This window comes from Hippocampus zosterae, chromosome 18 (genome assembly GCF_025434085.1).
Source record: "Hippocampus zosterae strain Florida chromosome 18, ASM2543408v3, whole genome shotgun sequence".
NCBI lineage: Eukaryota > Metazoa > Chordata > Actinopteri > Syngnathiformes > Syngnathidae > Hippocampus > Hippocampus zosterae.
Genome location: NC_067468.1, coordinates 4,750,153 through 4,777,670, shown reverse-complemented (window position 1 = coordinate 4,777,670; position 27,518 = coordinate 4,750,153). Strand labels below are relative to the sequence as shown.

General features: G+C 41.8%; 2 protein-coding genes across 9 annotated transcripts in view; one reads left to right on the top strand and one right to left on the bottom strand.

The window, feature by feature from the left end:
- Positions 1–27,518, bottom strand: part of LOC127590805 (dihydropyrimidinase-related protein 2) — a 157,524-nt gene that overhangs the window by 10,180 nt on the left and 119,826 nt on the right. For 7 of the 8 annotated variants that reach the window (XM_052050265.1, XM_052050266.1, XM_052050267.1 and 4 more), the window contains exons 2-9: positions 12,654–12,813; positions 4,791–4,879; positions 3,420–3,604; positions 2,951–3,115; positions 2,570–2,631; positions 2,185–2,265; positions 1,894–1,962; positions 448–568 (exon numbers count right to left, since the gene is read on the bottom strand). In XM_052050265.1, coding sequence (XP_051906225.1) covers positions 448–568; positions 1,894–1,962; positions 2,185–2,265; positions 2,570–2,631; positions 2,951–3,115; positions 3,420–3,604; positions 4,791–4,879; positions 12,654–12,695 — 814 coding nt within the window. In that variant the 5' untranslated portion in view covers positions 12,696–12,813. Of the gene's footprint in view, positions 1–447; positions 569–1,893; positions 1,963–2,184; positions 2,266–2,569; positions 2,632–2,950; positions 3,116–3,419; positions 3,605–4,790; positions 4,880–12,653; positions 12,814–14,385; positions 14,967–27,518 lie in introns of those variants that run through there. The other variant, XM_052050261.1, reaches the window with a different exon arrangement.
- LOC127590827 (uncharacterized) lies at positions 18,447–20,488 on the top strand. Its single transcript, XM_052050297.1, has 3 exons — positions 18,447–19,362; positions 19,622–19,940; positions 20,241–20,488. The coding sequence occupies exons 1-3, from the start codon at positions 18,526–18,528 to the stop codon at positions 20,246–20,248; spliced, it is 1,164 nt and encodes a 387-aa protein (XP_051906257.1). The 5' UTR covers positions 18,447–18,525; the 3' UTR covers positions 20,249–20,488.

The following is a 27,518-nucleotide window of genomic DNA, read 5'->3' as shown; positions in this document are numbered from 1 at the left end:
GAGAATACGATAATTAATTTCCCCTTTTGAATTAAACAGATACTTTATCAAAAATAATACCTTTATCAGCCCAATTTTGGAAATATAAAAACTTGTTCCTTGTAATGACATATGAGTTGTTCCATATAATAGATCTCAGAGGAGAGAAGTTGTCGGAGAAGGACAATTTCCATGCTAATAGGGCTTGCTGATGAAAATTGGAAAGCATAAGAGGTAACTTTGTGACGTTATAGTCTGTAATGTCATTGATGTTCATCTCGTAAAATTAAATAAATAAATAAATAAATAAATAACTGTCATCTGCTAGTAGAGTCATTTTAATTTCTTTATAAAAAATAGATATCCCTTTGAAAGTTGGATTATTGTATGGTTTGAGATGCATTGAGAGTAATTTTGCTGCAATAATAAATAAAAAAAGACAGATGGGGGGCTGTTTTGGAGTCTCACCCTTCTTCCTGGCTTGAGCGATGACATCAGCGGCACTCTTGCTCATGACCTTGGTGACATACAGAGGGCAGTTGGTCTGATTGGCCACAGTCACCGAGCGATTTACAGCCTCCGCCTCCACCTAGGAAAAAAAAACAAAATCATAATGCACGCGATAAAACAAGAATGGTGTCATGATTTGGTTTGGGACCAACAGGTGGCACTGCAAGGCTTCCGTTGCAGCTGCACACCTGTTGGTCGTTATGTAATTATTAGTTGTATAAAAGGACTCCCGCCCAAACACTCAGTGTCGGGTCATTGTTTGCTCTTGGCTACTGTCATGTTTCTTTTTGCTGTCATGTTTTTGTTCTTGTTAGTTTTTTGCCGCAGCCATGGTTTTGGTTTGTTCCTTTAGACTCTTTTTGTTTTCATGACTTTGTTCTGGATTTATTTTCTGTGTTTTAATACAACTTGTCAAGTTCACCTTGCTCCTACCTCTTGCCTGCTTTTTGGGGTCCACCACCACCTCGCAATATGATAAATGGATGATGAATGTCAGATTAAAAATGCCTCAGTGCGGCAAATATCCTCCTATCAAGCTTTGCTCCTCGTGACATTAGATACAAATATACCAGGGACAGCAGAGAGAATGGCCAATCTCAACCAAACTTTTATGAAAATTGTACTCATTCATTCATCTTCCGAACCACTCCATCCTCACTAGGGTAGCGGTGGGTGCTGGAGCCTATCCCAGCAGTCTTCGAGCAGTAGGCGGGGGACACCCAGAATCGGTAGCCAGCCAAACGCAGGGCACACAGACACGAACAACCATCCACGCCCACACTCACACCTAGGGACAATTTAGAGTGTTCAATCAGCCTGCCATGCATGTTTTTGGAATGTGGGAGGAATGTGAAAATTGTAACAGTCTGAAATTGTAGGTGATATTTTTATTAACTGTCTTCGGAATACAGAAGTATTGCGCAACACAAGCTGGATGCCAAAAGCAAAAGAAATGATGACAAACACAGTATGTCCTATTCAAGATGGTATCATTTTAAATGCACCACGCATCTCAGTTTCCTGTGTTCCTTTAGATGTGAAACAGATAACATCTTTATTAGTGGCAATTGAGAGCCCTGCTCTTCTTTTCCAGCCGGGAAGTGAGAAGTGATTCAGTGAAACTGGGAAGCTGATAAGAAGAAGAGGGATTTGGAGATTTTATGCAATGAGGCAGCGTGTTTTGGGAGTTGTTTCATCACTCTTGTTTCCATTGGATTCATCACAAAGGATGCGCTGTAATCGATCTGCTCAGCCTCACAGCACCAAACTCTTGAAACACAATACTGACCAAGGAAAGGATGTTGAAGGACTTTCCAAACAAGTGATACAACCATGGCTGCATGAACTGATCCAACATTTACTGAAAGACAGATTTTTTTTTTTTAATAAAAAAATGTGTCTTACCTCCTCGGGACGGCTCAAGGCGTGTCCCTCAGGACCATTGATGCCCTGCTCCAGGATCCGGCGCTGTTCCTGAAGAATGTACATACAACACCATGCTCAGGCAACTGCATAAATTTCACATGGTAGGATTAAACGTACAGACTGAACATGCGGATGCCCTTGATGAATATTCATCATATTCGTCATCAGTTGTCAGTGATTAACGTTGATGAAGTTTGAGTCCCGGTGTGATAGAGGGATGAAGAAAGAGAAGAGCACGTTGTTCACATTCACCCTGGTTGTGGGGCATACCTCAGCAACAATGTCTCCGTTTTCAGCATGCACCTGAGCAATGGCTCCAAGATCACGGATCACACTGAATACTTCATACACCTGCAGGTACGACAAGGAATTGCATTTACCCACACTGGTCACAACATTAAGCACACCAAAACAATAAACTGTGCCGTTCCAAAAAGAATCATGTTCAGTTTGAATGAACGTGGTTGAGAGCTATTCATTTGACACAACTTTGTGTTTAGAAAAGTCACTTTAAATCTTTCAAAATAAAACTGATTATTATTATTTTTGTAAAAGAAAAATAAAGGGTAAATCTCTTGTCTTTGATCTAATTGTACAAATCCTACTCCCCCCCAAAAAAGGGGGTACACACTCAGAAATAATACAATGGACACACCTGAGTGTCAGTTAGCTGGAAAAGATCCTTATAAGCCAGATAGACCAGGAATGAGTTGATACCTGAGAAAGTGGGGAGTGAAAAAACGATTTAAGTATGCAGCAACTAAAAAAACATTAAAGTTTTGATAAGACAAGCTAAAAATCGTGCAGAAGCAAAAAAAAAAGACCAGCTCCACAAACCCTGCAACAAAAACGCATGACAAGCGTTGCCTGAATTGTGCCATCGTGGGTTACTAGTGGCCTCAAGCGGCCACTATTGAGTTTTAGAGGTTCTTTCTAAATCAACCACAAGGATATTTTCCAAACAAAAAAAAGTGTGGTTTGAAATTAGCCGTCTTGTGAGCAGCCCATTGCCGCGGCGGAGTTTTTTTCGTCATACCGTGATCCTTCACAAGGGCTTCCATCTCTTCCTGCATGCCTCTGTGCCACTCAGTGATGTCCATATGCAGCGAGTAGTCGCAGCACGACTTGCTGTCGGCCCATTCGCGCCACTGCTCGAAGGCCGAGATGAGACTGACGCCTGGCTCGGGGACCACGTGGTCGACTGGATACACACAAAAACAAAGCAACTCATCCGCTGTCATCTGCAGTGTGTTACTATTTGGTCTCACATCAAGACTGAGATCAGAACCTGGCAGCGGAAAGTTGCAGTTTGATCATGAAGTGTCGGGGAAAATCATCATGCATGATGTAAAGGAGACGAGGAATGACAACAAAATCTATTCACAATATTTGGATTGCAGCTATTCTGCAAATGAAAAATCTAGTCCAGTGCATGGATGAGCATCATATTCTCTGTTGCCAGCCTTCTCAATGGCATTGAAACATAAAGACGGGAGATAACTCACTGATCATCGTGGTGCCTCCCGCCAGTGCCGCTCTGGTGCCCTGGTAGAAATCATCAGCAGATGTCATGCCTCGATCGGGCATCTGGAAGCGTGTGTGCACGTCAATCCCTCCTGGCATCAACATGCGCCCATGGGCGTCGATGGATTTCACCCCACCGGGCACGATGAGATTTTCACCTATTTGTCTGAAAAAAATGCCATAAAGAGTGATGACAGATTTAGTTTGGAAAGTTTCCAGCCACAAATTCGCCACGTGTTTTCAGTCTTTATTTGGGCTCACTGAAACAATGGTCAATTCTTTTAAGCAAGAATTTTGATGTTAGTGTTACCAATAATAACAATAGATATGTGTGATATACTTTTCTTGCTGTGTTCCTTCAGTAAATTTAATTATAAACTTGCTTGGGATGGAGGGGGGGGCGATTGATGGGGGAGAAAACAGAGCTCATTAACTTTGTATTTTTGAAATGTTTGTAAACATTAAAGAATATTGAGTAATATTAGCCAAGATTCCCCCAGAAATAAAAAATAATGAAAAATGTATGCTCGTATTTATAATAAGATGAAAAAAATAATTCTCAAATTTGAACTATTATCACAATTACAATCTGCTGGCAATCAAAACCAGCTGGAAAAAAAAAAAAGAAAACAGACAAAAATCCTAAAATCATAGTAAATCTGATTAAAGGAATGAGATAAGAAAACTGCTTTTGAGACTATACAGTATTAAAGTACATAGCATTTTAGGATGTAGTAAAAATATTACATTTTAGCAATTAGATACATCTATTAGATTTCTCAAGTATTAAACTAATTTTTAATGACCTTTTTTCAATTGTTTATTTTTTTTATACTTTGACACCTATGTATTCATACAGTGCTTCTATTGCCGCTGCAGTACTTTTCTTACCATTTTGACAACTACATATATTCTCCTTGTATAAATTAAACTTCCTACGATACTTTAAATAGCATGTTGACTTGACAGTGCAGAGGTACCGGGTTCAATTCCAGCCCCAGCCTCCCTGTGTGGAGTTTGCATGTTCTCCCCGGGCCTGCGTGGGTTTTCTCCGGTACTCCGGTTTCCTCCCACATTCCAAAAACATGCGTGGCAGGCTGATTGAACTCTCTAAAATTGTCCCTAGGTGTGAATGTGAGCGTGGATGGTTGTTTGTCTCTGTGTGCCCTGCGATTGGCTGGAAACCGATTCAGGGTGTCCCCCTGCCTACCCCCCGAAGACGGCTGGGATAGGCTCCAGCACCCCCCGTGACCCTAGTGATGATAAAGCGGTTCGGAAAATGGATGGACGATACTTAAAAGTTTATCGTGATGCATGTTGTCTAATTTGAACGGTGCCAATGAGTGACTCACTTGATAACGCCATCCTCCATGTAAATGTCAGCGCAGAAGGACTGGTCATCGTTGACGATCTTCGCTCCTTTGATCAGGAGACGGTCACTCTGAAAGATAATGGTCAAGATCACACAGCTAAGTTTTTTTTTAAAATCCCATGTCTTGGGTTACATTTGCTTCAGTTAGATATTCTATAAGAAACAGATGCTGCAGCTCTCAAGATACTCTCAGCGGTCTGCCAAATGGAGGCGACCAAGGTGAAGTTACGAAGCGTAGCATTGGCTTTGGCTTGGCTTGGCAAGAGATTTACTGTGTATACGGAAAATGTGACATAAAGAAGTGGATTGACACTCCACAAAAACTTGAAATGAAGCCAATTTCATTCCCCCAATAAAACACCGTGAAACACATGAATGTGTCTATAGAGGGTGGTGGAATTACAAAAGCCTATAAAAAAAAGGATAGAAATTGAGCGGAAAAAAGTGTTCTCAAGAGTCCAAATGGAAGGAGAAAGTCGAATTGCTGTATGAGTACAATGCGTCCATTAAACGTATTTGGTCTGCTATTCAATTAAGGATGTTAAAGCCATTTCACCCAATGATGATTTTGGCAAATTAAGGCAGACAAACAAAGCTCTTGTTCTGCATGCCAAAGAGAGACAAAGAAAAAAAAATGGGATGAGAGAAAGAGGATAGCGGCCCAGACCCCCCCCCCAACCCCCCCAGACACAACCCCCGAGTCCTTTTTAAGGATTCAGACCTTTGCAGAAACACACAGGCGAGGGGATCAATCACAGGGCCAAGTGTGAAATCAATCATTATTACACAGCCGGGGTAGGGCAACTTGTCTCGCTGTGAGGGCCAGGGGGTGCTCTTCCCTTTGCATTGCCTCCCACTCTTCCCTCCCTCCCACCGTTCTGGCACAGGGGACGAAAAGGGAGTGGCAGCTCCGATCACAATGAAGCAAGCATCGTATGCTAACAAAGAAGGCTCTCTCTGAACCACTGTTGTTAGCCTCAATCAACCAGGCCCGTTCCCAAGCAGCCGGTTGGGGCCCCGCCCTTCGCTGATCCACTGCAGACCTGCGAAGCGTCCAATTGCAGACTTGAGAAGCTGTGATATAACTTGGAGTTGGGAATGACACCGTTTTGCTACCTAACTGCGGATACTGCAGCTTCAATAATACAGCTCAGAAGCACTCCTCGTTTAATCCTGTGCGTGATCTGAAATCCTCACAGCACAAATTATGAAACACAAGGTTTTATTTTACGGCACTGTGTACAATTTTAAGCTTAACCTTTAGAGTAGGGGCATCCAAAATGTTTCCTTCAAGGGCTACATACAGAAAAATCAAAGGATGCAATTTTGAAATTCTTAAACTTTCATTTATCAACCCCGCTACACTGAAACAAGCAATGTTATATCTATTTTGAAAAACAGCTACATTTTCGTTTTCAGATAAAGGTGCGAAAGTTAAGAGTGAAAAATTTTTCAAAGATTTTTGGAGTGGCTAGCGGCCATGTATACTGCTCGAACAGATCCGTCCCTGCACTGACAGAAGAGCGGCCAAATCTCCACATTCAAAACCAAAACCAGAGAAATCTGTGGGAAACTAACAAACCAGTTCTAAAGCTGTGGCTAATACGAAAGGAATATATGTTGAAGTGGTACTGAGAGAGGAGCTAAGTTTAGCCTGGGTCGTGAGTGAAAGTCACAGAGAGGCTACAACTTTATGGGTAATGTAAAATTCGTTTAAATGCTCTTAAAGTGTTTACGGAAATATCTTATGGCATACTTAATTTATCATATAAGCAATTATGAACATTGTTGCATAGGTACTTGCAATCTTGCGCGAATCGTGACGGTCTATTATACTTTATAGCATGGGCAGCACTAAGCAACAGGTGCAACAAACAACTCAAATGTTTGTCATACAGGAAATCTCTATCTTGATTAGGCGGAAACAAAAAGAAAAAGATCCGTAGGTTCTACGATAAGAGAGAAGATGTCTTGAAGATGTTTGCCATCTGGCATATGAGCTCAGTAAAATTAGATTATGGCCTACTGAACAGAGGAGGGATTTGTAGCTCACTGTTGACCTGCTTGTGTCCCCCAGCATGAATAACATGACCAAATGACAATTTGCTTCACAAGTCAACGCTCGCATTTTCACACATTCCTCAGACCAGAAGCTTGTAAGTTTGGAATTACAGCTGCTGAAAATTTGTAGAATCATCAATTTGTTGTCAGCCCAAAGGGGCTGCAAAGTGTTTGTGTGCGATTGGACTGAATCTGTGCCAGGCATGAGAGCGATCTTCGTATCATGAGAACCTTTGATAGGATGCAGACCAAGCTCAATAGCAACTTTGAAAACTATTGGCTGGCATGTTCAGGCTGTCCTGCGCCTACTGCCCAAAGACAGCTGGGATAGGCTCCAGTATGCCCCCGACCATTGTGAGGATAAGCGGATTAGAAAATGGTTGGTTTGTTGGTTGGAGTAATCTGCTGGACAAACATAGTACCTCACTAATATCTAAATTTTAAACAAGTTGACATGTGAAAAAATGCTCAAAATGCGTTATTGCACTTAACGTTGGTTTTTGTTCAGCTATTTTGTGCCGTCCTTGAATGCTAATTTTTATGCAAGAGAGCACGACTTTTACAGTGTACGGCAACTTTTATTTTGTGTTAAGCAGGTAGCGAGTCCGCCATACTGCACCACAGAAAGAATGAAAAGTACGGTCTCCCAAAATGACAAACAACCCTGATGGCCAATACTAGTAAAATTTTAGTCACTGAACATTCAATATGCAGTCCAAAAGCTTCTTTGTTGCTAGGGAAACTACTGTTAGCATTGGTCATTAACCAGCAACACTTTGTCTTCATCCAAATGGAGAATATCCTAGTAACACAAATTAAGTAAGGCGGAGAAGGCTGCCAGATATGACAGTGAGCACGATGATTTAATATGCCGTTATTTTGACTTAGTCCACCTCATTGAAAATGTCTAGCCACACATAGGCTGTAAAAACAAATCCTGGCTATATGTCATGCTTCAAACAACAACCCGTATGCAGGAATAGTTGTTACGATTGTCTGACTGTCAGTTTTATGTGTTCTGTTATTTTGTTATTTTATGTTAACTGTCCTGTAAAGCGGGACCCCCCGGTGGTCCAGTGGTTAGCGCGTCGACCTCATAGCGCAGAGGTACTGGATTCAATTCCAGCTCCGACCTCCCTGTGTGGAGTTTGCAAGTCCTCCCCGGGCCTGCTTGGGTTTTCTCCGGGTACTCCGTTTTCCTCCCGTATTCCAAAAACATGCATGGCAGGCTGATTGAACACCCTAAATTATCCCGAGGTGTGAGTGTGAGCGTGGGTGGTTGTTCGTCTCTGTGTGCCCTGCGAATGGCTGGCAACCGATTCAGGGTGTCCCCCGCCTAATCCCCATAGACAGCTGGGATAGGCTCCAGCACCGCCCGTGTTCCTTGTGAGGATAAGCGGATTGGAAAATGTATGGATGGATGTCCTGTAAAGCGCTTTGTTACAGCTGTTGTGAAAGCGCTACATAAAAAAGATGTATTGTGTTGTACTGTATTGTATATAAATGATCCATAATAAAATATCTAAATAAGGATCACCCCTCAATTTGTTCCACGATCCATCCAATCTGTGGCTGGATGGTTGGATGGCTTGTGGAGCCGATGATGAGAAGAAAGGAGTGTCAGCACAGAGTGCAGATGCGTATGTGGAACTGAGAGTCGCCGGTTGGTATTGAAGCGGATTTACAATGGACAGGAGATGTGAGCAAATCTCTTTTTCGTCAATGGATGCTACAGCTTCTTGTTTGCTTTCAAACTTAGCTTGCAGCAGACGTTTGCACATTGTCAGCATGACGTCTTTGATCCACTGGTGAATGGGCACTTTGATTCTCTCCTCTTTCATCTATAACTGCTTCAAACAACAAAGTGTATGCAGAAAAAGTGGTTAAGATTACACGACTGTTTGCGTCTTTGTGTTGTTTTGTATTATTTTGTCATTCTGTGTTAACTGTTCTGTTGATGGCAGTGCGGGCACCCACAGCGGCTCCTCTCTCTCCTGTGGTTGAGAGGAAAGAAATTTAATCTGTGCTGTTTGTCGCACATCGAGCACATTTGACAAAGTTGACCATGAACTTGAAATCAGGACAAAGGAAATGTAAGTCCATCCATTCATCCATTTGCAACACCACTTATCCTAAAGAGGGCCGTGCGGATTGCTGCAGCCCATCCCAGCTGACTTCGGGTGAAATATGGAATAACCTCTGAACTGGCCGCCTGTCAGTCACAGGGCACACATAGAGACAAACAACCACACACACACACATTCACACCGTCACAGAGTGGGAACCGATCCCACGCTGCCCACACACAAGTCAGGCAAGTGTACCACTACACCATCAGTGACCCGGGAAGTGTAAGTGGATAGGAAAATATCCTGTATCGTTTTACAATAAGGATATGTACATGAATGGTATATGTATTGGTTTGTAAATCATTTGCTGAAACATAACTAGTTCACTATGATATGTAATAAATAAGACTTCTTGCCAAATAGTGAGTCCACCTTTAGTTTTGCAACTTTGCTCTTTTGCACATTATAACTGGTAGCACCTCAGCATTCACTCATGATTTCTTGAACTGAATGAGTGAATGAAATATTACACTAAATGCGGTTAAGTACGGTTGAAGATGATGATGTCATTATCAGTCTAGTTAAAAGGGGCAGCAAATATGCAAAATCAACTTTGATGCACTCGTCATTTAGACCAACCACTCAGACCAACACTCACATTAACACCAAAGGACAACTTAGAGAAAACCTACACACAAACAGCACACAAGGAAGCTGCAGCCAAAATTTGAACGCAGAACCCCTGAACCGTGTGGCAGATGTGCTAACCACTAGGTCATGGAAGGCTGTCCTGCATATTGTTGAAAACACTTTAAATGAACTTTCTAGCTATTCATTGTTTTTTCGATCAATGATTCCTTTTCTTTGAAATCATTTGAAATCTCTTCAGTCCACTTCTTGAAACTACACACACAGAAAATAAAGACTCCTTGTTTACCTCCTCAGTAAAGGACTCAGAGCAACCAGAGTCACTGCGGTCTTGTTCCTGACTTTGAAACACAATGGTGTGCCTTGTTCAAACGCAAAGTAACGGAAAATGTTCCATTTCCATTTCTTTTTTTGTCTGGGGCTTGACTTTGGGGAAACTTCTGATTACGCTCAAGGGGTGGCGACTAAGCCAGTGGATGATGGGTGGCTGTATTTGGAGGGAGAGCAGCATGCTGCATAATGTGTAAACATACAGCGCCCCAGGCTGCTGTGTGCTGTGAGATAACATGAATTGGGGGGGTGGGGGGGGGGGGTTCCCTTGGAAAAGTAAGTGCCGGCTCACTATGAGACAATTGCAGTACTGCAGGTGTACACTGCCTAATATGAGCTCAGATGTTAAACATTGTAGCTCCAGAGCATTAAATTCAGGTCATTCTTATTCGAATGTCTTTTTTATTTTAATCTCCTTTTAAAAAATAGATTTGGTCTTCGCTTTTTGTGCTTTTCATTTGATGGGGTGCAAAAAAAGTAAAATTGCTGATGCAAAAAATATTTCAGATTCATGATTGACATTTTCAATGTATACATCAACTTAAGCTTACTCCTGTGGAATTTTTTTTCAAGCATTAAATCTCAGGAAGGCATAATAACCACAATGCCTGAAACACACAATTTTGAGCACAAGATTTTCATGTTCCTGGAAGAAAACTGAATCAATACCGTGCTAGAAGCGCCCTATTTTTTTTGTGCCGAGCACAGGTCGAGTGCTAAGTGCAGTTTAACTGTGTGCATGGCAGTAGGTAGATTTCTTTTGTCAATTGCAGTTTTTTTCACTTCAACTTGTCAGTCTCCGGTGATCTTCCTCATCGAGGGAGAAATCACAGACATTGATTCGTGGTGATGCATCCAACTCCGATTCCAGGTGGTGAGCTTGCCTACGTTCATGTTTAATTGATGAGAAATGCGGTCAGCATCTAAGTACTGTACCAGCTGCACAGCTGAGTCTGTACAGGACACAGCAGTTACTGTTCTGTGAAAAGAACATTATCACTGGAGACTGCACTTATAGAAACAACAATTTGTGAGGACATGCAACACAGAGAGACTTTGGGGAATGAGGCATGATCCCTTGAGTCACATTTAATCCATTAATGTTCTAGCCGGTCTCCATTTGGTTGAATCGACTTCACAGAAATGCAGCATGGTTCGAAACATTTTGCATTTATACAATTGATTCTATATAACCCTCATATAATATTTGTTGTATTGTAAAGACAAGAAAGGAGACAGTTTTGCTCTCTCTCTCTCTCTCTCTCTCTCTCTCTCTGATATTTTATTATCACTTTGCTGGGAGACAAAGCAAGCCGTCTCTGGTCAGGGGGTGGGGGGGGGGGTTAGTCGCATGAGACAGATGATAACTGCCTGCTCATGTCATTTGCGTATATAACCTAATTTAAGGATGATTTTTGAAAATTAAATTGCATCTGTCATATATTTGTCATGTGCCTTGTTCACCTAACAGTTTCCCTCAACAACCTTTATGGAATTTAAAAAACAAACAAACATGATGGTCCATTTTACCCTGCTCACCTCGTTTTATGAACCATACTGACAGAACCCAGAACACACTGATGAGGTTATCTTTGTCCCATCTGTTTAAATTTGAAAGAAAAATGCCTCTGGTCTCTTTTTCTGACTTGCCCAATTCAGAAATAGCCCTTCTATCCATTTATGTTTGACCTAATTACCATAAGGACTTCGACACCAACTAATCCTCGGATCTCTCCACGCACCACCAACTGGCTGCTTGCAAACACCTTAAATCAACCAAGGATGACATCATCAAATCTACCCATCAAGTCATCAATTGTATGTGTATGAAAGCTGAATCGAATCTGCACTGTAATAAATTGGAAGTCTAAATCATATACTGTATACACATTTCATTTTTTTTAATCCTGTAAGTGGACATAAAATCACACCCACTGGTCACAGCCCTGGGAACAGTAAACATCAAATGTAAGCCACCACAAATGCTCTTTACAAATAAAATGTACAATGTTGGCTCATGTAACTGTATAAAATATTAAACACAGAGTGCATGCCTCTGCAACGTGCATGGGTGCACTGAGAAAAGAAGACCCTGCGGCTCCATCTCTATTGCTCGTGCACTTCCTTTATTCCTTTTTACTGGTTGGCTCCCCCTGTTCATCCTCTTCTCACTCAGTTGAGAAGACAGCAGAAACATGGAAGGAAAAAGGAGCCACTGGCGCCCCCCCCCTCCTCCCTTCCTCCTCCCTCGTCACAAATGTACATCCTTGTGAGCTCCAAAACGATTTGAGGGCAGAAAATTTAAGAATTACCCCCAATGTGACAGGATCAATTAACCCTTATATGCCCTTGTCGTTCTTGAAATCTCAAACAAAAAAGGGGGCATCAACAGCGATTCACACCAACCTTGCATGCAGCAGGAATTGCGTTTATAACAAAGAGCACCGGCGTAAAGCTGACTCAGAATCGCATAGTGTACCTAAACCTGCATTATAACAACATTTAGTGCGCAAAGCTCCGTTTTAAGATTGCCAAATTGACGCTTCGCACGTCTTCCCTCAAAATACCGTAAAAGTAGCGTCAATCCGCTGTATCGAAAACTCATTAAGACGACGACGAAGGGCGAGCAGGCGGCTCAGGTCGCTGCTTTTAGAGGGGAGGGTGAGACCAAAGCCCTCCCAATGACATCCTGTTCCCACACCCGCGGGCCCAACCACACCGCCACGGCAACTCACTGTGATGCGAGGGATGTTCTTCTTGCCCTGGTAGCCAGACATCTTCAGCGCCTTGCTTTCGCCGGTGACCGCTACGTGCGCCGACCGAATGAAGGGGAGGGAAAGACTCAGAGGATGTGATGTGAGAAAAGCAGGAGCACGGTCGTTCTTCAGGAAGCTCCTCAAGTGACCCCACCCCCCCAAAAATGTGACAGACGGCAAGAAATATGCGAGAGTGAAAGTCAGGATGGAGTCCTTGGCAGCCTCCGGGTCTCCGCCGATGCACCGAGCCTTTTCCAGCCAGACAAGAGGGGAGGGGCCGAGGCGAGCCTGGTCCCCGTAAAAAAAGGAACTCCGCTGCGCATGCGCAAAGCCTCGCCCTGTTCCATTGACTGAATGCCGTTACAGTAATTGCTCTCCTAGGATTAGACAGTGGTGAGAGAAAACGACGTACAAATACTTTGTGACTGTATTTTTTCCGATGTTTTGCTTGAGTATTTATTTTTTATCCCCACATTTATTTTGTTGTATTATTTACTTACAAACAGATGTCTGTACTTTCTACTTTCGCCAAATTGAGCGCATTATCATGCGACCTCTGCAAATGACAACACAATATATAAAAAAGGGGAACAGAGAGAAGTAAAGAAAACACCAATTGATACTTCAACTGACTGAGATATTGGCTTAAGTAGCAACATGGAAGAACGTAAACCGGAAGTGAAAACAACAATGGCAAGGGATACAGAGAAGCAAGATACTCGTTATCCATGGCCTTAAATTAATGGGGGAGTTTGCAGTAAAACTGCTAGCAAGTTTTGAATGTAGCCTCACAGAAAGACAGAGAGAGAGAACACACACGCACATTCACACACCGTGTATGTATGTGCAGCTCCTTCTCAAAAGATGACAAAAAAACATGCTCAAGTGCTGTATTCTGATTTTATACATAGTCATTTTCTTTTATCTGGATCTGAGGGAGCCAATGCAAGAACTCCATCAAATACTTGATGAGGATCGTAATGCTGACTTTTTCAATGCTGCCTGAAAAGTATTTATTTAACAATATGTTTATGGTTGCAAATCAATCTTCACTGTATCACACTGAAATATTTTTTAAATATATTTTAGCTGCTTTATCCGGCTACAAATCTGTATTAGAGTGAGTGTCGATAAATGAACTGATCATCATGTCAATGGTTGAGATCCAATCATACCTAGCTTGTGTCCCAAAGGCTTCCAATCAATATGCAACATGAAACCCAAGCTCAACACCACGTCTAAAAGCTTTTAACGGCATCCAGAGTGCTTAAAAACAACATAAGGGATGCATCAACATCATTGGTGCTACAAAACGAATTAGCGGGAGCAGCATTTAAAAAAAAGTTGATTGCTTTTCCTGCTAATGTGCCAAATCCCCATTCACCCTGACCCCATGCACCTCAGAGAAATTAAGTCTGAAATAACATACGTTGCAAGCATGCGTGGATTGTTGTTTTACATAAATGCACTGTAATGCTAGCTAATCAAACAAGAATGTCCTCGGGCACGCCCTCAAGTAGCTCTGCATGCGGTTGCGTCACAATTTAGGCTTGCTGGGAAATTGAGTCAGTGAGTTGTCTGGTGGCCAGTGAACACAAGAGATGTTCAATATAATCGTCTATGTTTATGATGCATGTGTGGTTTTAGAACATATTCGGTGCAGAGCATGATTGAGGGAAAACTTTATTGGGATTAAAAAAATATATATTACCTTTCCATCATCCAGATTCTGCAAAGCCTCCTTGCCAGTGCTCTCCCTGATCTCCACCTTCTTGGGCTGGGAAATGTCGCTCTGCCGGTCAATGACTCGACTGTCTCGCTTTCCTCTGCACGCAGACAGCGCATCGAAGTCCAAAGTCTTGCTATCTAAGGAGCCTTCCACTGGGCAGAACATGCCACAGAACTGCTGCCTCGGTCTGGCGGGGCTGTCGGAGCCCATGTTCTTAAAAAATCCGCTTGCTGCCACTTCCCCGGTGGTCGACATGCCTTGCAGACGGTGTTGCAGCTGTACAGGAGGCCAAAATATAGATATTCAAAAAAATCTCCTTTATCTCAGCTCCGCTCTCCTGCACGGCCACCGCCTTGAGATGAATGACTTCAATTGCAGGTAGGTGGTGGCAGCGTGACTAAAGCAGACAAATGAAAAGGACAATACAACATGAAAGCAGACCCACCCTGGTGAAAATGCCTTCAAGTCACGAAACAAACCCGAGAAAATTTTAACGTGATAACACTTTTGTTTCTAAGCTACGAGCATGCGACCACAATGTGACAAGACCGCCGATGTGAGGGACACACCGGGAGTTAAGCCTGTCAAAATAAAAGCGCGAGAGGGTAATCTGGAGCCGGTGTGAAGCTATCAAGACGCGGGAGAGTACCAAGAGCACAATTGTTCCTTCTTACTTGGACACAAAGTAACACTGACAAAGAGATGCATATGTCAGAACTGAATACTCGAAAAAATAAAAGCATTGTCATGTAAGGACGTAGCACGTGTATGAAGGGCGTTTCCGGTCAAAGTTAGAGGCCAATATCAAACCTTGTAGACGAGTTTGCTGAAGTCACACCCAGTCCAACAAAAGAAGGACGCTGTCCTTTCAGCACTTCTTTTTTTATCTATCTATCTATCTATCTATCTATCTATCTATCTATCTACTCCTTGTTCGTTCTTTGTAGCAGGTGTTCTCAAACCTTTTCAGTCCAGGTACATAACTACAAGTGTACGTGTGCCATGTGGGAAAAAAAGAAAATCATTGGCGTGTGAGCTTTATAAGAAATAGGTTGTATTTTGCAATGTTAAAGTCGTAACATTATGCATTGAAGACATTTACCAAGGGAAGACAGTTTAGTCTCATTATATTAAACCATTTATTCCTGTAAAAAATGCTGTAATTTAAAAATAGGTCTATGTTCTCATACTCCCATTGCTCCTGAAAAAAAGGATCTTTCATACCTTAAATTCATGTTGGGGGGGGGGCAGGTTTATGTTTATTTATGTTTATTTATTTTTATCAGTTACGGAGGAATATATATTTTTAAGTCCCAAATGTAGATATGCATTTTTAGCAGTTTTCTCTGAGTACCTCAGGCCGGGGCTCGCGGACATCTAGGGTTCAGGGAAGCCCAGTTTGAGAACCACTGCATTGCAGTCTTGTCTGAAATATATTTCTATCTTTTGGAATGTAAAACCTTCCATATAGAGATCCCACCTGCTCTTTGATTGGTGGTTTTTGTTTCCTTCTTAACATAGATACGATACATTTGTGCAAAGTTCTAAAGTGCACATGCCAATAACCGGGCCGGATTTACAATGCTTTTACCCCTTTTCTGATCAAAGTTGTCAAAAATTTGCCAAAGTGCACTGCGTGTTGTTGAGTATGTTTAATTCCTTCATATTGAATGACCCATTATTTGGCAAAAAAAATCCTGTCCTGGTCCCAGTGTAACCTTGGCTGCAGCTTCACCCAAACAAATCCTGACTCGCATTAAAAACAGACAAAACATGGACTGCAGAAGTGGCTGTGGAATGCATTTCAGCACGTCAACACTGTTTCCATAACAACGTGACAGGCATCGAATGGTTCAGTTGCCACTCTACTATCTCTCCAAAGGGCTGGGAGGGCACCCATGTGCATGTGTGTGCACGTGGGTGGGTGGTGATCAGAACAAGAAGAGAAAGTGTGAAGGTCTTGCAGTAGGTTAGGAAATATGATCATAATTGTGGACACGACAATGCTTTTAACACAAACACAGAACTGCGTGAAGCACATAAAAGGAGGCTGAGAGCAGAGACGCAGGGGTGTGTAGAATAATTAGTGAGGAAAATTGGCAGCGTAGCTGATAAACAGTTGGACAGGGCGGAGGGGTAGGAAGGGCTTGGACCTGGCATACATGAGCAGACATACAACAAGTAGTAAGAGCAGCCGATCCTATAGGTGCTTCTTAAAATTTCATTTATTTTTTTATATGGGAACTGTTGTTCTACGTTTACACTGCAGTTCATCAAACTGAAAAAACAAGTGTGCTGTTTTGTTGAAGGGGCGGGGAAGGAATCCAAACATCCAAAACATTATAACCAAACAGTCAGCTAAAGGCAATCAATGCCTTTCGAGGATACACTGTTTTTGTGTCTGCTTTAGTATGGGCCGCATTAATAATGGCTGCTTTTGACTGACCTCTGCCACATGTTTGTTTTCCACATAATTTTGTGGTTTGGAGTTAGCCACATGGAACATGTCGATTGCCCTCTTTTGCAGATTCAGAAGGGAACAGTCAGTATTAAAGTGCCAGATTCAAGTGATAAATTGTGGCAAAATGTGCAGATGTACCTAATAGTAATGTCAGGCCACTATATCACTGGTTTGAGCCAAGGGTACAATTTTACAAAACAAATCACAATGAATCAATTTTTTTCTACTTGTGAGTGCATGACGAACATTGACCTCAAATTTGCATTCTGAATCCGCCGCGTGTTCCCCAGGGTTCTGTCCTCGGTCCGCTCCTCTTCATTGTCTACCTCCTTCCACTCGGAAACATTTTCCGCAAATTTGGCTTACACTTTCACTGCTTTGCGGATGACACCCAGCTCTATCTCTCCAGCAAACCCGACGCTTCTCTCCCACCCTCGTCCCTCTCTCACTGTCTCTCAGAAATCAAATCTTGGTTCACCCACAATTTCCTCAAGCTAAACAGCAATAAAACTGAACTCCTACTTGTCGGTACCAAATCCACTCTAAACAAAGCCGACAGTTTCTCCCTCACAATTGATAATGCCACTATATCTCCTTCCCCCCAGGTGAAGAGTCTGGGTGTCATCCTTGACAGTTCACTATCCTTTCACTCCCACATCAATAACATTACCCGGTCCGCTCATTTCCACCTTCGCAATATAAACCGCCTCCGTCCCTCACTCACTCCGCACACCAACCGCTATCCTTGTTCACAGTCTCGTCACTTCCCGTATTGACTACTGCAACTCACTCCTCTTCGGTGTCCATCAAAAATTCCTCCATAAACTTCAACTTGTTCAGAATTCAGCAGCCCAGATCATCACGAGAACCCCCTCCTTCCATCATATCACCCCCATCCTCCGACAGCTCCACTGGCTTCCTGTCAAACTTAGAATCAACTTCAAATTATATAAATAATATATAATATTATATTTTATATTTTATATATATATATATATATATATATATATATATATATATATATATATATATATATATAAAATATATAAATATATAAATAATAATAATTTTTATCCATTTGTGTTCATATTGTATTTAATTGAAAGATGTTTGTTGTTTTTTTTCTCTTCTTTCTTCTTTCTACATACATTCTTGCTGCTGGAGGCTATAAATTTCCCCATTGTGGGATGAATAAAGGATATCTTATCTTATCTTATCTTAAATTACTTCTCTATACATTCAAAGCCATCCATAACCTTGCGCCCCATATCTGTCAGATCTTCAAATCTCCATTCCCTCTCGCTCACTCAGGTCCTCATCCTCCCTCCACCTTTTTCTACCCTCTGCCCGTCTCAGTACAATGGGGTGCAGAGCCTTCAGTCGCTCTGCCCCCAAACTCTGGAACTTACGGAGCCCCTAAGGGGACATGGAAGGAAAAAAAAACTTTGCGAGATCTCGCAAAGTAATGCGAGATCTCGCAAAGTAATGCGAGATCTCGCAAAGAAGGATTGCGAGATCTCGCATTACTTTGCGAGATCTCGCAAAGAAGGATTGCGAGATCTCGCAATACTTTATTTATTTATTTTTAATGGTCGTTGACTTGCTTCCGGGTCATCGTACGTGCTTCCGGGTCATCGTACGTGTAAACGCAGACAACAGTTATGGAGCGTGTTCAACCGTTCGTGAGTTTAATAGAATTTTACTTTAAAATCGGCTTGAAATACAAAGACATTAAATCTGTTCTTGATGTTAAGTACGGTTTCCAAATAAGTGAAAGACATTTGAAGCGAGTGCTGAACCAAAGAGGACTATTTCGTCGGAAAACGTTCAATGACTTGGCAGTCCTGGTTGACTTCATTCGCAACCAATTGCAGCATTCCGGACAACTACACGGTTACAGGTGGATGTACAGTAAGTGCAGAGAATATGGACTTCTTGTCAGGAAAGAGGACGTTCGTCTGGTCCTGAAAGAGTTGGATCCGAGAGGAGTGTCGTTAAGGCAAGCAAGACGTTTGAGACGGCGAAACTACTTCTCCAAAGGGCCCAATTTTATATGGCACATGGACTCCTATGACAAACTGAAACCATTTGGAATTTGTATCAATGGGGCTATTGATGGTTTTTCAAGGAAAATAATGTGGCTCAATGCCTACATAACTAGTAGTGACCCGAAGTTGATTGGGGGTTACTACATCGACGTTGTGCACCGTTTGGGGGGTTGTCCTCGAATCGTTCGAGCTGATCTTGGGACTGAAAATGGTCACGTCAAAGGCTTTCAGCGTTTCCTCGTGCCAATACCGCCAGACAGCACTCTTGACAGTTACTTGGATGGAGCCAGCACCGCCAATCAAAGAATTGAATATTGGTGGCGGTTTCTTCGCAGCCAGTGCATGGAGTTCTGGTTATCCCTCTTCACAGACCTCAGAGACAATGGCTTCTTTGATGGTGGATTTCTGGACAAAAACATCCTACAATTTTGTTGCATGGGACTTATTCAGGTGAGTTCATACATTCTGATAGACTCGTTAATTAAATGTGTATTTTTGTATGTGAGAGTGAGTTGATGGGAAAGTGGACAGGAACACCCAAGAGGATAATGGTGTGTGGTGAAGGTGAAGGAAAAGTTGGGGAGATGTGGTACACATGAGAGGGGAGGAGTGAGACAAAAAAGCAGCTTCACGCTAAAAGTTCTTGCTCATAAAAGCCGATATGACTGTGCAACTCTTATTTAATCTGGCTGTATATTATTTTCAACAGGATGAGTTGGATGACACGGCCTTAGTTTGGAACAGCCATCTCATCAGGCCCTCAAAGAACATGAATGTCCCCAGTGGTCGGCCCAACGTGATGTATACGTTACCTGAACTTTATGGTACAACGGACTTCCTCTCCCCGGTTGACAATGAACAAGTTCAACTGTGCAAAAGCCAGTGTGTGTTTCGTTTGACCATGCCTTGTGATCCAGATGTATTTGCATTGTGTGCTTTTTTAATGGCCCAGTCCGATCTAATGCCACCAAAAGATCCATTTCAGGCTGTGAACTTGTATTTACACCTCAGAGAGGCCCTCACCGCTACTCTTTAAGATAAGAAAACCTTTATTAGACTCGCAATGGAGAAATTCCTAATTCACAGCAGCAAATTTATGAAAGGAAGAATATAAAATATACAAAATATAGGAGCTGCTGGAAAGGCGGCCACTCTCACGGCTGCTGGAAAGGCAGCCACTCTCACTGCGCCATTTTGAAGTCAAAATAACACAACACATAGGACAGACAGCCGTGCAATCTTCACCAATTTTCTGCATACACTTTATAAATTACAGCAATCTATGTATTGCTTGGTGTTTGGACCAAACTATATTACGGCTCCTCAACTGGTGTGAGAAGTAACATTTATTGAAGCCTGAATTTGACCATTGTCATTTCTTTTATCACTTCACCTTCAAAGGATAATTGAAACACTTTTGATGACAAATAATATATACCCACCATAATTAAAAGCATTGTTTATCTGCTGTTTTTCTACCTGTACAGTATAAGGACAACATATTTGATCTACAATATAAAATGTTTGTCTGTCAAAGCATTATTGGTGTAAATAAACATTCTTTCTTGGTTCCTGACTTTATTCACAAATACTTAACCAACGTGGATGCTGGGGAGTATTCCTACACAATTGTACATCATCCCAATTGAATTTTCACCTGCATGTAAATGATGACTGCGTAATTGTCACTCCTCACTTTCGTCAGCAGGTGGTTTCTTGTGTTTAAAAAAACTGTTAAGAATGATTTGGAACAAATTTTATTCACATTGACAAAATCTTACAAACATTAATCTCAACATTTTAAATGGAATGTACAACTTCAGACCTTTGGGTAAAACTGAAAACTCCCATCTTGCCTGAAACCATCATGAGAATAAGTGGTGCAGAAAATGGAAGGAATGGAGAACTAACACAGAATCGATTGCATTTTAATAATGCACAATACACAAATGGAAAACAATTGCAGACTGCCCTTCACGTGGTTAACTATGCCAGATGTTTTACATCTCAAAAGTGCCAAGAGCCAATAAAATTTTTAAATCTTGCCATTCTCTCATCAAGGTTTTGGAGCACACTTGGAGATCCACCCAGTACACCTTTTTTCCTCGATCTTATTTTGTCTCTCAATCTTTGGAGGAGCATTTCATTATCACCCCTGGACATTTTTTGTTGACAAAGGCAAAGGACAGCTATTCGATCACCATAGGAAGTGATATATTTGCCCATTTGCTCTTCAGTCATCAGAGAAATTACCTCCATGTCAACCTGCAAAGATAAATTGTGAGAATGAATACTTGAAAGTTTGACTTGATTAATAATAACTTTTAACAAATGTAACATGAGTGATGGTACAGAGCAGTCATCATTATTTGTATTCAATATTACATAATATAATAATAATAATACATCAGGAAGCAGCAGCACATTTACTAACTGTGATGTCTTTTTAGAATTGTGTTACATAAAGTCATTATTGTAAGAACTAAGAACATCAACAGTACAGGTAGAGTATATAGAAATGCTAGCTTCACTTTCCCTGAAATGCTAGCTTCACTTTCCCCGCCAAGTTAGTTTCTCACTGTATTTGGAGGCCTGCATGACAAATTACTACTACGATGACTACTACTAGGATTAATAATAATAATAGAATTTATGTAATGCTTTTCTTACTTCTCAAAAGAATCAAACGGTTTGCACTACAGTAGTGTATTTACAAAACAGAAAATTAACAGTAGAGAAAGTGAGCGTGTCGGAGCCAGTGTCCATTTTGCTATTGCTACGCTTATTATGTTAGTGTATGGGTGTATGCCCACCTTGTCGCTTTTCATGCGCGTAATGTCCACCTGAGCGACATTTCTTGATCGCAAGAAGTTTTCCAAGTCCTCCTCCATTATTCTCTCCCCCTCCGATGTCGTGTGTAGTCGCTCAAATTAGCCGCGCACGACAGTCAACATTCGCCAAGCTGACCCGGAAGTAGATCAACGCGCAGGAAAAGAACACACTCCATAACTGTTGTCTGTGTTTACACGTACGATGACCCGGAAGCACGTACGATGACCCGGAAGCAAGTCAACGACCATTAAAAATAAATAAATAAATAAAGTATTGCGAGATCTCGCAATCCTTCTTTGCGAGATCTCGCAAAGTAATGCGAGATCTCGCAATCCTTCTTTGCGAGATCTCGCATTACTTTGCGAGATCTCGCAATCTTTCATTGCGAGATCTCGCATTACTTTGCGAGATCTCGCATTACTTTGCGAGATCTCGCAAAGTTTTTTTTTTTCCTTCCATGTCCCCTTAGGGGCTCCGTAGTGTTTTACTATTGGTCTTGGTTGTACAGTGTCCTTGAGTGTTGTGAAAGGCGCTTACAAATGTGATGTATTATTATTATTATTATAAACAGTCTCAGCATGTTATGACAGTGTCTGACACATACCCATTCTACTATTGGTACAGCATATAAACGAGAACTGAAGAGGAGAGTAAGCGGAGATTTTCATGCTGCCGGTAGAGGGGGAGAGGGATGTGAATGAAAAAGATATTCTCATTAGATTTTGTAATGAATCCGTATTGTGTTTGAATATGTTTTGTAATTGTGGTGCGGCGCTGTGAAGAGGAGATGCTGCACCGCAAGGGGTTTTCCTCGGGATCGAATAAATAAATAAAAGATTCTCCTCACCAAAGCAAGACATGACGAGCCACCACCCACGGTAACCAATGGTGACACCATCAGCGGCAGTGGGCGGAGTTATGGGTATTGCTGTGTTGGGATTGGTCAAGAACAAGTGTGCTGACAATGGAGGAGGAGACAGAATGTGCGTGATATCTATAAATCAATCAGGCACGGGATTAGCTAATTGAAACAGCTCTGCAACATTGCTGCATGCATTAGGACTGGCTCGACTCATAGCTACTGCAATGCGTGTATTATATTCAACTTTATTCAAAGCGACCATCTATGACAATAAGCCAAAATAACTGAGACAATCCGGCATGACAGAATTCATCATTCAGTTCCCCACATAGCATTGCGTATTTTTCATCTAAAGTATATATTTTGGGAAAAAGATTGAACTTTAAAGCACTTTTTCACTTTTTATAAACTTAAGGTGTGATATAAGTTAATTTTTGTTAACTATAATGACCTCTTGCGAGGAGTAAGATAGCAGCATTGCAGAATATTCACCACTGGAGGGAGAACAGTGCTAATGAGAGTTAATGAGAAAGGCATATTCTTCAAGGGAGGGCTTGGGGGGTAACTGAGCAGTCAAGGCGTCTGTTGAGAAGCTGAAAATGTGAGCAATGTGAGAGAGAGAGAGAGAGTAAATATGGATTCACACAACTAACAGAGGGCATGTTCAATGCTCAATTCTCAAATTGGTCAAACTATGCCTCTGATTTGACCATAGAGCTCAGAATTCTGAACAAGTTATGAAACATTGGACATACAGTAGGTCTCAGTTTATGCCGAAGCAGGCATGCACAAAGCCGTGGATTTGCTTCAAACAACAAAGCGTGTGATGGTAAAGTGGTTAGAACTGCATGACTGTCCGTGTTTTATGTTATGTGTTATGTTGATTATTTTACTTTATGTTAACTGTTTTGTAAAGCGTTTTGTTACAGCTGCCGCTGTTGTGAAAGCGCTATATAAATCAGCATGTATTGTATTGTATTTGAATGGGGTCCAAAGCAACAGTTGTGGACTCTGACAGCTGCCAGAGGGTGACACACTTTGCTGAACACAAGAGGAGTGCGCAAACACAAGATCTCACTTGAAGTTTTAAAATGGCCCTTAACAAGCAGCGCAATCAATGTTCCAAATATCTACTCTCTGCTGACACTTGTTTTAACATAAGATACCATAGATTTTTCATCCATCCATTTCATATTCTGATTGGTAATATGTTTTGTAATGCATACACGTCACTTCTTGCAAGTTGTCAACTAGAGTTCGTCATTGAGTGCTTCCAAACCTACTGGAAGTTTTAAGGCATCGTGGGTTTAGTTACTATTATTGCCACCGCTAGTTTTAGCAGAAGCGACGTTTTAGTAACACACGAGCATGCCACACCACTAAGACACTGTCTAATTTCCATTACACAACACAGTACACTTAATGGCGAGTGATGTTTTGGTTTTCGAGGAAGAGGACTTTCACACATACACACATGTACAGTATGTACGGTATATATCAAGTTCAAGTCAACTTTATTGTCAAATGTGCTCTATGTGCAACAAAAAGCACAGATGAAATTTCTTGCCTCACAACCATAGGAGAGAGAGGAGCCGCTGCGGGTGCCCGCGCCGCCATCAACGGAACAGTTAACTAAAATGACAAAATAATACAAGATATAAGACACAGACAGTCGTGCAACCACTTTCTCTGCATAAACTTTGTTGTTTGAAGTAGTTACAGAAGAAAACTGTAACTGAACTGAAAACTGAGGCTCAGAGGGGATCGAGCCTTTTCTGTTGCTGGTCCATCTCTCTGGAATGACCTCCCACTGAACATTCGGCAAGCCTCCTCGCTGCCCATCTTTAAAGCCCTCCTCAAAACTCACTTGTATTCTTTGGCGTTTGACTCAGCATGACTTAGATTTGCTCTTGATTTTACTGCTTGGTGCTTTCTACCGCCTTATTACTTATTACTTATTACTTATTACTGATTTGTCTTACTGTTTATTGTATATGTTAAATCGCTCCATGTACAGCACTTTGTATGCAGCGATGGCTGTTTGAAAGTGCTCTATAAATACTGTTGACTTGACTTGACTTGAAAGAGGAGAGCATCAAAATGTCCTCTCACCAGTGCATCACAGACGTCCTACCAAAAATGTGCACACGTGTGCTACAAGCTAAGTTTGAAAGCAAACAAGAAGCTATAGCTTCCATTGATGAAAAAGAGATTGGCTCACATCTCCTGTCTCATATAAATCTGCTTCAATTCCAAGCCGCGACTCCCAGTTCCACATACGCATCTGCACTCTGCGCTGACGCGCCTTTCTTCTCATCTTCTCATCGGCTCCACAAGTCATCCATCCAGCCGCAGACTGTCCAACAGCACCAACATTTCCGCTGAACAAAACAGGCTGTGAAAAAGGCTGCCCATTACAGGTGCTAAAACACAAGCTGTCCAGCACCGACAGTCAAATGGTGCCGACATTCCTCCCAATCAAAATCAGTGCTAGTACACATGTGCTGCCGAGAAGGCAAAGCCACCAAGCTCAGATTCTTCTCTTTTGACGAATGTCATAGCCCAAAAAAATGCTGAAAACAATCCATGTGAGGTCCACACGATGCATCAACAACACCATGTGACAAACAAGACACAAAAACAACAAAAAAAGCAAGTCTCTTGAAGTGCACTTGCCGACGCCTGCCTACTCGTGTGCCATCTTGGAAATATATATCGGTCTCAGGGGTTCGAGAGAGCCTCTGCCATGGATGTTAAGACACACCCGACTCAACATGTCATTTAGTTATGACATGCCCGCTTGGCCATCACTGGCTGTAAATGATCATATTCTATTGCTTGTACAGTCAGTGCCGCGGGAAATTTAGTTCGCTCAGTAGTCACGTGTGACTGTCGTGATAGTACGTCGTGCGATTTAAAAATATTTTAATTAATATTTGTTAACTACGTCGAGCAAAAAAGAAAAAAAAACAAAGTGGTCAAAAGAATATATATCACATGGATTCACATGCATCACGCATGGGGCTCAATATCCTATCTGCATGATTTGTCATGCCAAGTTGAGCAACTCTAGTCGGCAAAACTGAAGGAACACATTTTTATTTATTAGTAATGAAGGGTTCGGCGAATGTGCATATGAATTGATTGGGTTTGGTACCTCTAACAAGGTTAATAAGAATCACTGAGCTCTCTCTCTCTCTCATATATATATTAGAGCTGTCACACGATTAAAATATTTAATCTAATTAAAAATGCAATTGTCATAATTAACTCAAATGAACTAAAAAATTCATCGTGATTACTCACATATTTTTTATCGTTTCTGAATTTCCTTTTACATTTTTTGTCCTATTTTTCCCCAATTCAATGCTCTCATCAACTTGGAATCATGAATCAGTTTTCTATGTGCCAAATGAAAATATTTACTGAAATAATTTCAATTTTCAATTTTACATGAACATTTTTCACTTGGAGCAGTTGTTCACACATAATCTCTCACACAACATTACTGTCCATCAACAACAGTGAAAAAAAACATTTTGTAACACAACAGCTGCTTTAACAGCTTTTTTAATGAAATCAAAACAGAGCAATATAACATTATAAAGTGCACATCTAAGGTAAACTAGTACTCAGCCTATAGTGGATTTAAACCATGGTTGCATACTTCGTTTTTCTCAAGTTTGCTTTGAACACAGCAGTCTGTTTCTGTATGTTTGTTAGAGAATAACTAGACCCCGGACACCAGTGTTCGTTATGTGCCGCTGTATTCAAAAGTGCCGGCCGTACAAACAAGCGCAAGTATTCCCCTGTGCTGCTGGGGCAAACCATTCTGAAAGAGGGGGGTTTCACTCCCCCTAACAAAGTCAGGCTATGTTGATTATGTTGGTACTTCTTGCGCGGAAGTCTCTCTACGGTTTTTGTGTGTATCTCATTTCGGATGACTACACTTGGTTCGATGACAACACTGGAGACGTTTTATTTTCGCTAGGTCGCTACCACTGCACCGCTGAACTTTCGTTGTCATGTCACCGCCTCTGCGCACCGTCACTGTCAGACGATCACAGAGAAGCTCCACCCGCTCTATTAATATGGACACGGAACGCTGTAACCTTCCACACAAAATAGTTCCAAACAAGTAACAATCGCGTCAGTGGCATACATCGTATACCTGTATGATACACAGAGAGAGAAGAACAGGTAACTTTGACTTTCCATTCATAAACAAAAAGCAAAACAGACATGGGCGTGGACTTCTGCAGCGCGCTTGTTGTTTTGTTCTGGTGTATTTATAGAGACAACTAACATCCGCTTGTGACGTGTGCCGCGTTAATCTCGCGAGAAAAAAATTTAATACCGTTAAAATTCATTTAAATTAATGCTAATAAAAACGCGGTAAACTGATAGCTCTAATACACACACACACACACTTTATCCTCACAAGGTTTACTGGGCCTGCTGGAGCCTATCCCAGCTGTCTTCGGGGAATAGGTGGGTAAGGGTGAGGAGGGCAGAGAGAGCGAGAGATATCTCTTTCTTCTTGTAACCTCACCTCAGTAGGACAACAGCTTTAGAGACAGGGACAGTGGGCCATGATGCGCTTGTTGGATTCAATAATGCTTTGGCCTTACATGAAATGTGACAAGGCGGGGACAATCTATGAGCGGCATTTATCATCAAGTTGTAAATATGTGTTACTTGGACAGTAAAAACAACGACCGTACGAAACAATGAATGAGGTGTCTATAACGCACCGTCCACAAAGGCTTGCTGTGTCGAGCAGCCAACAGCTCAATTCCTTCATCACAATTCTTAGGTGTCATAGGAGAATGCAAATAACCCCTCACCTTTTACCTGCGCTGGTTCTCGAATGTACCACGACTCCCGGGGTTCTTCCTGTTACTGCTGGTGG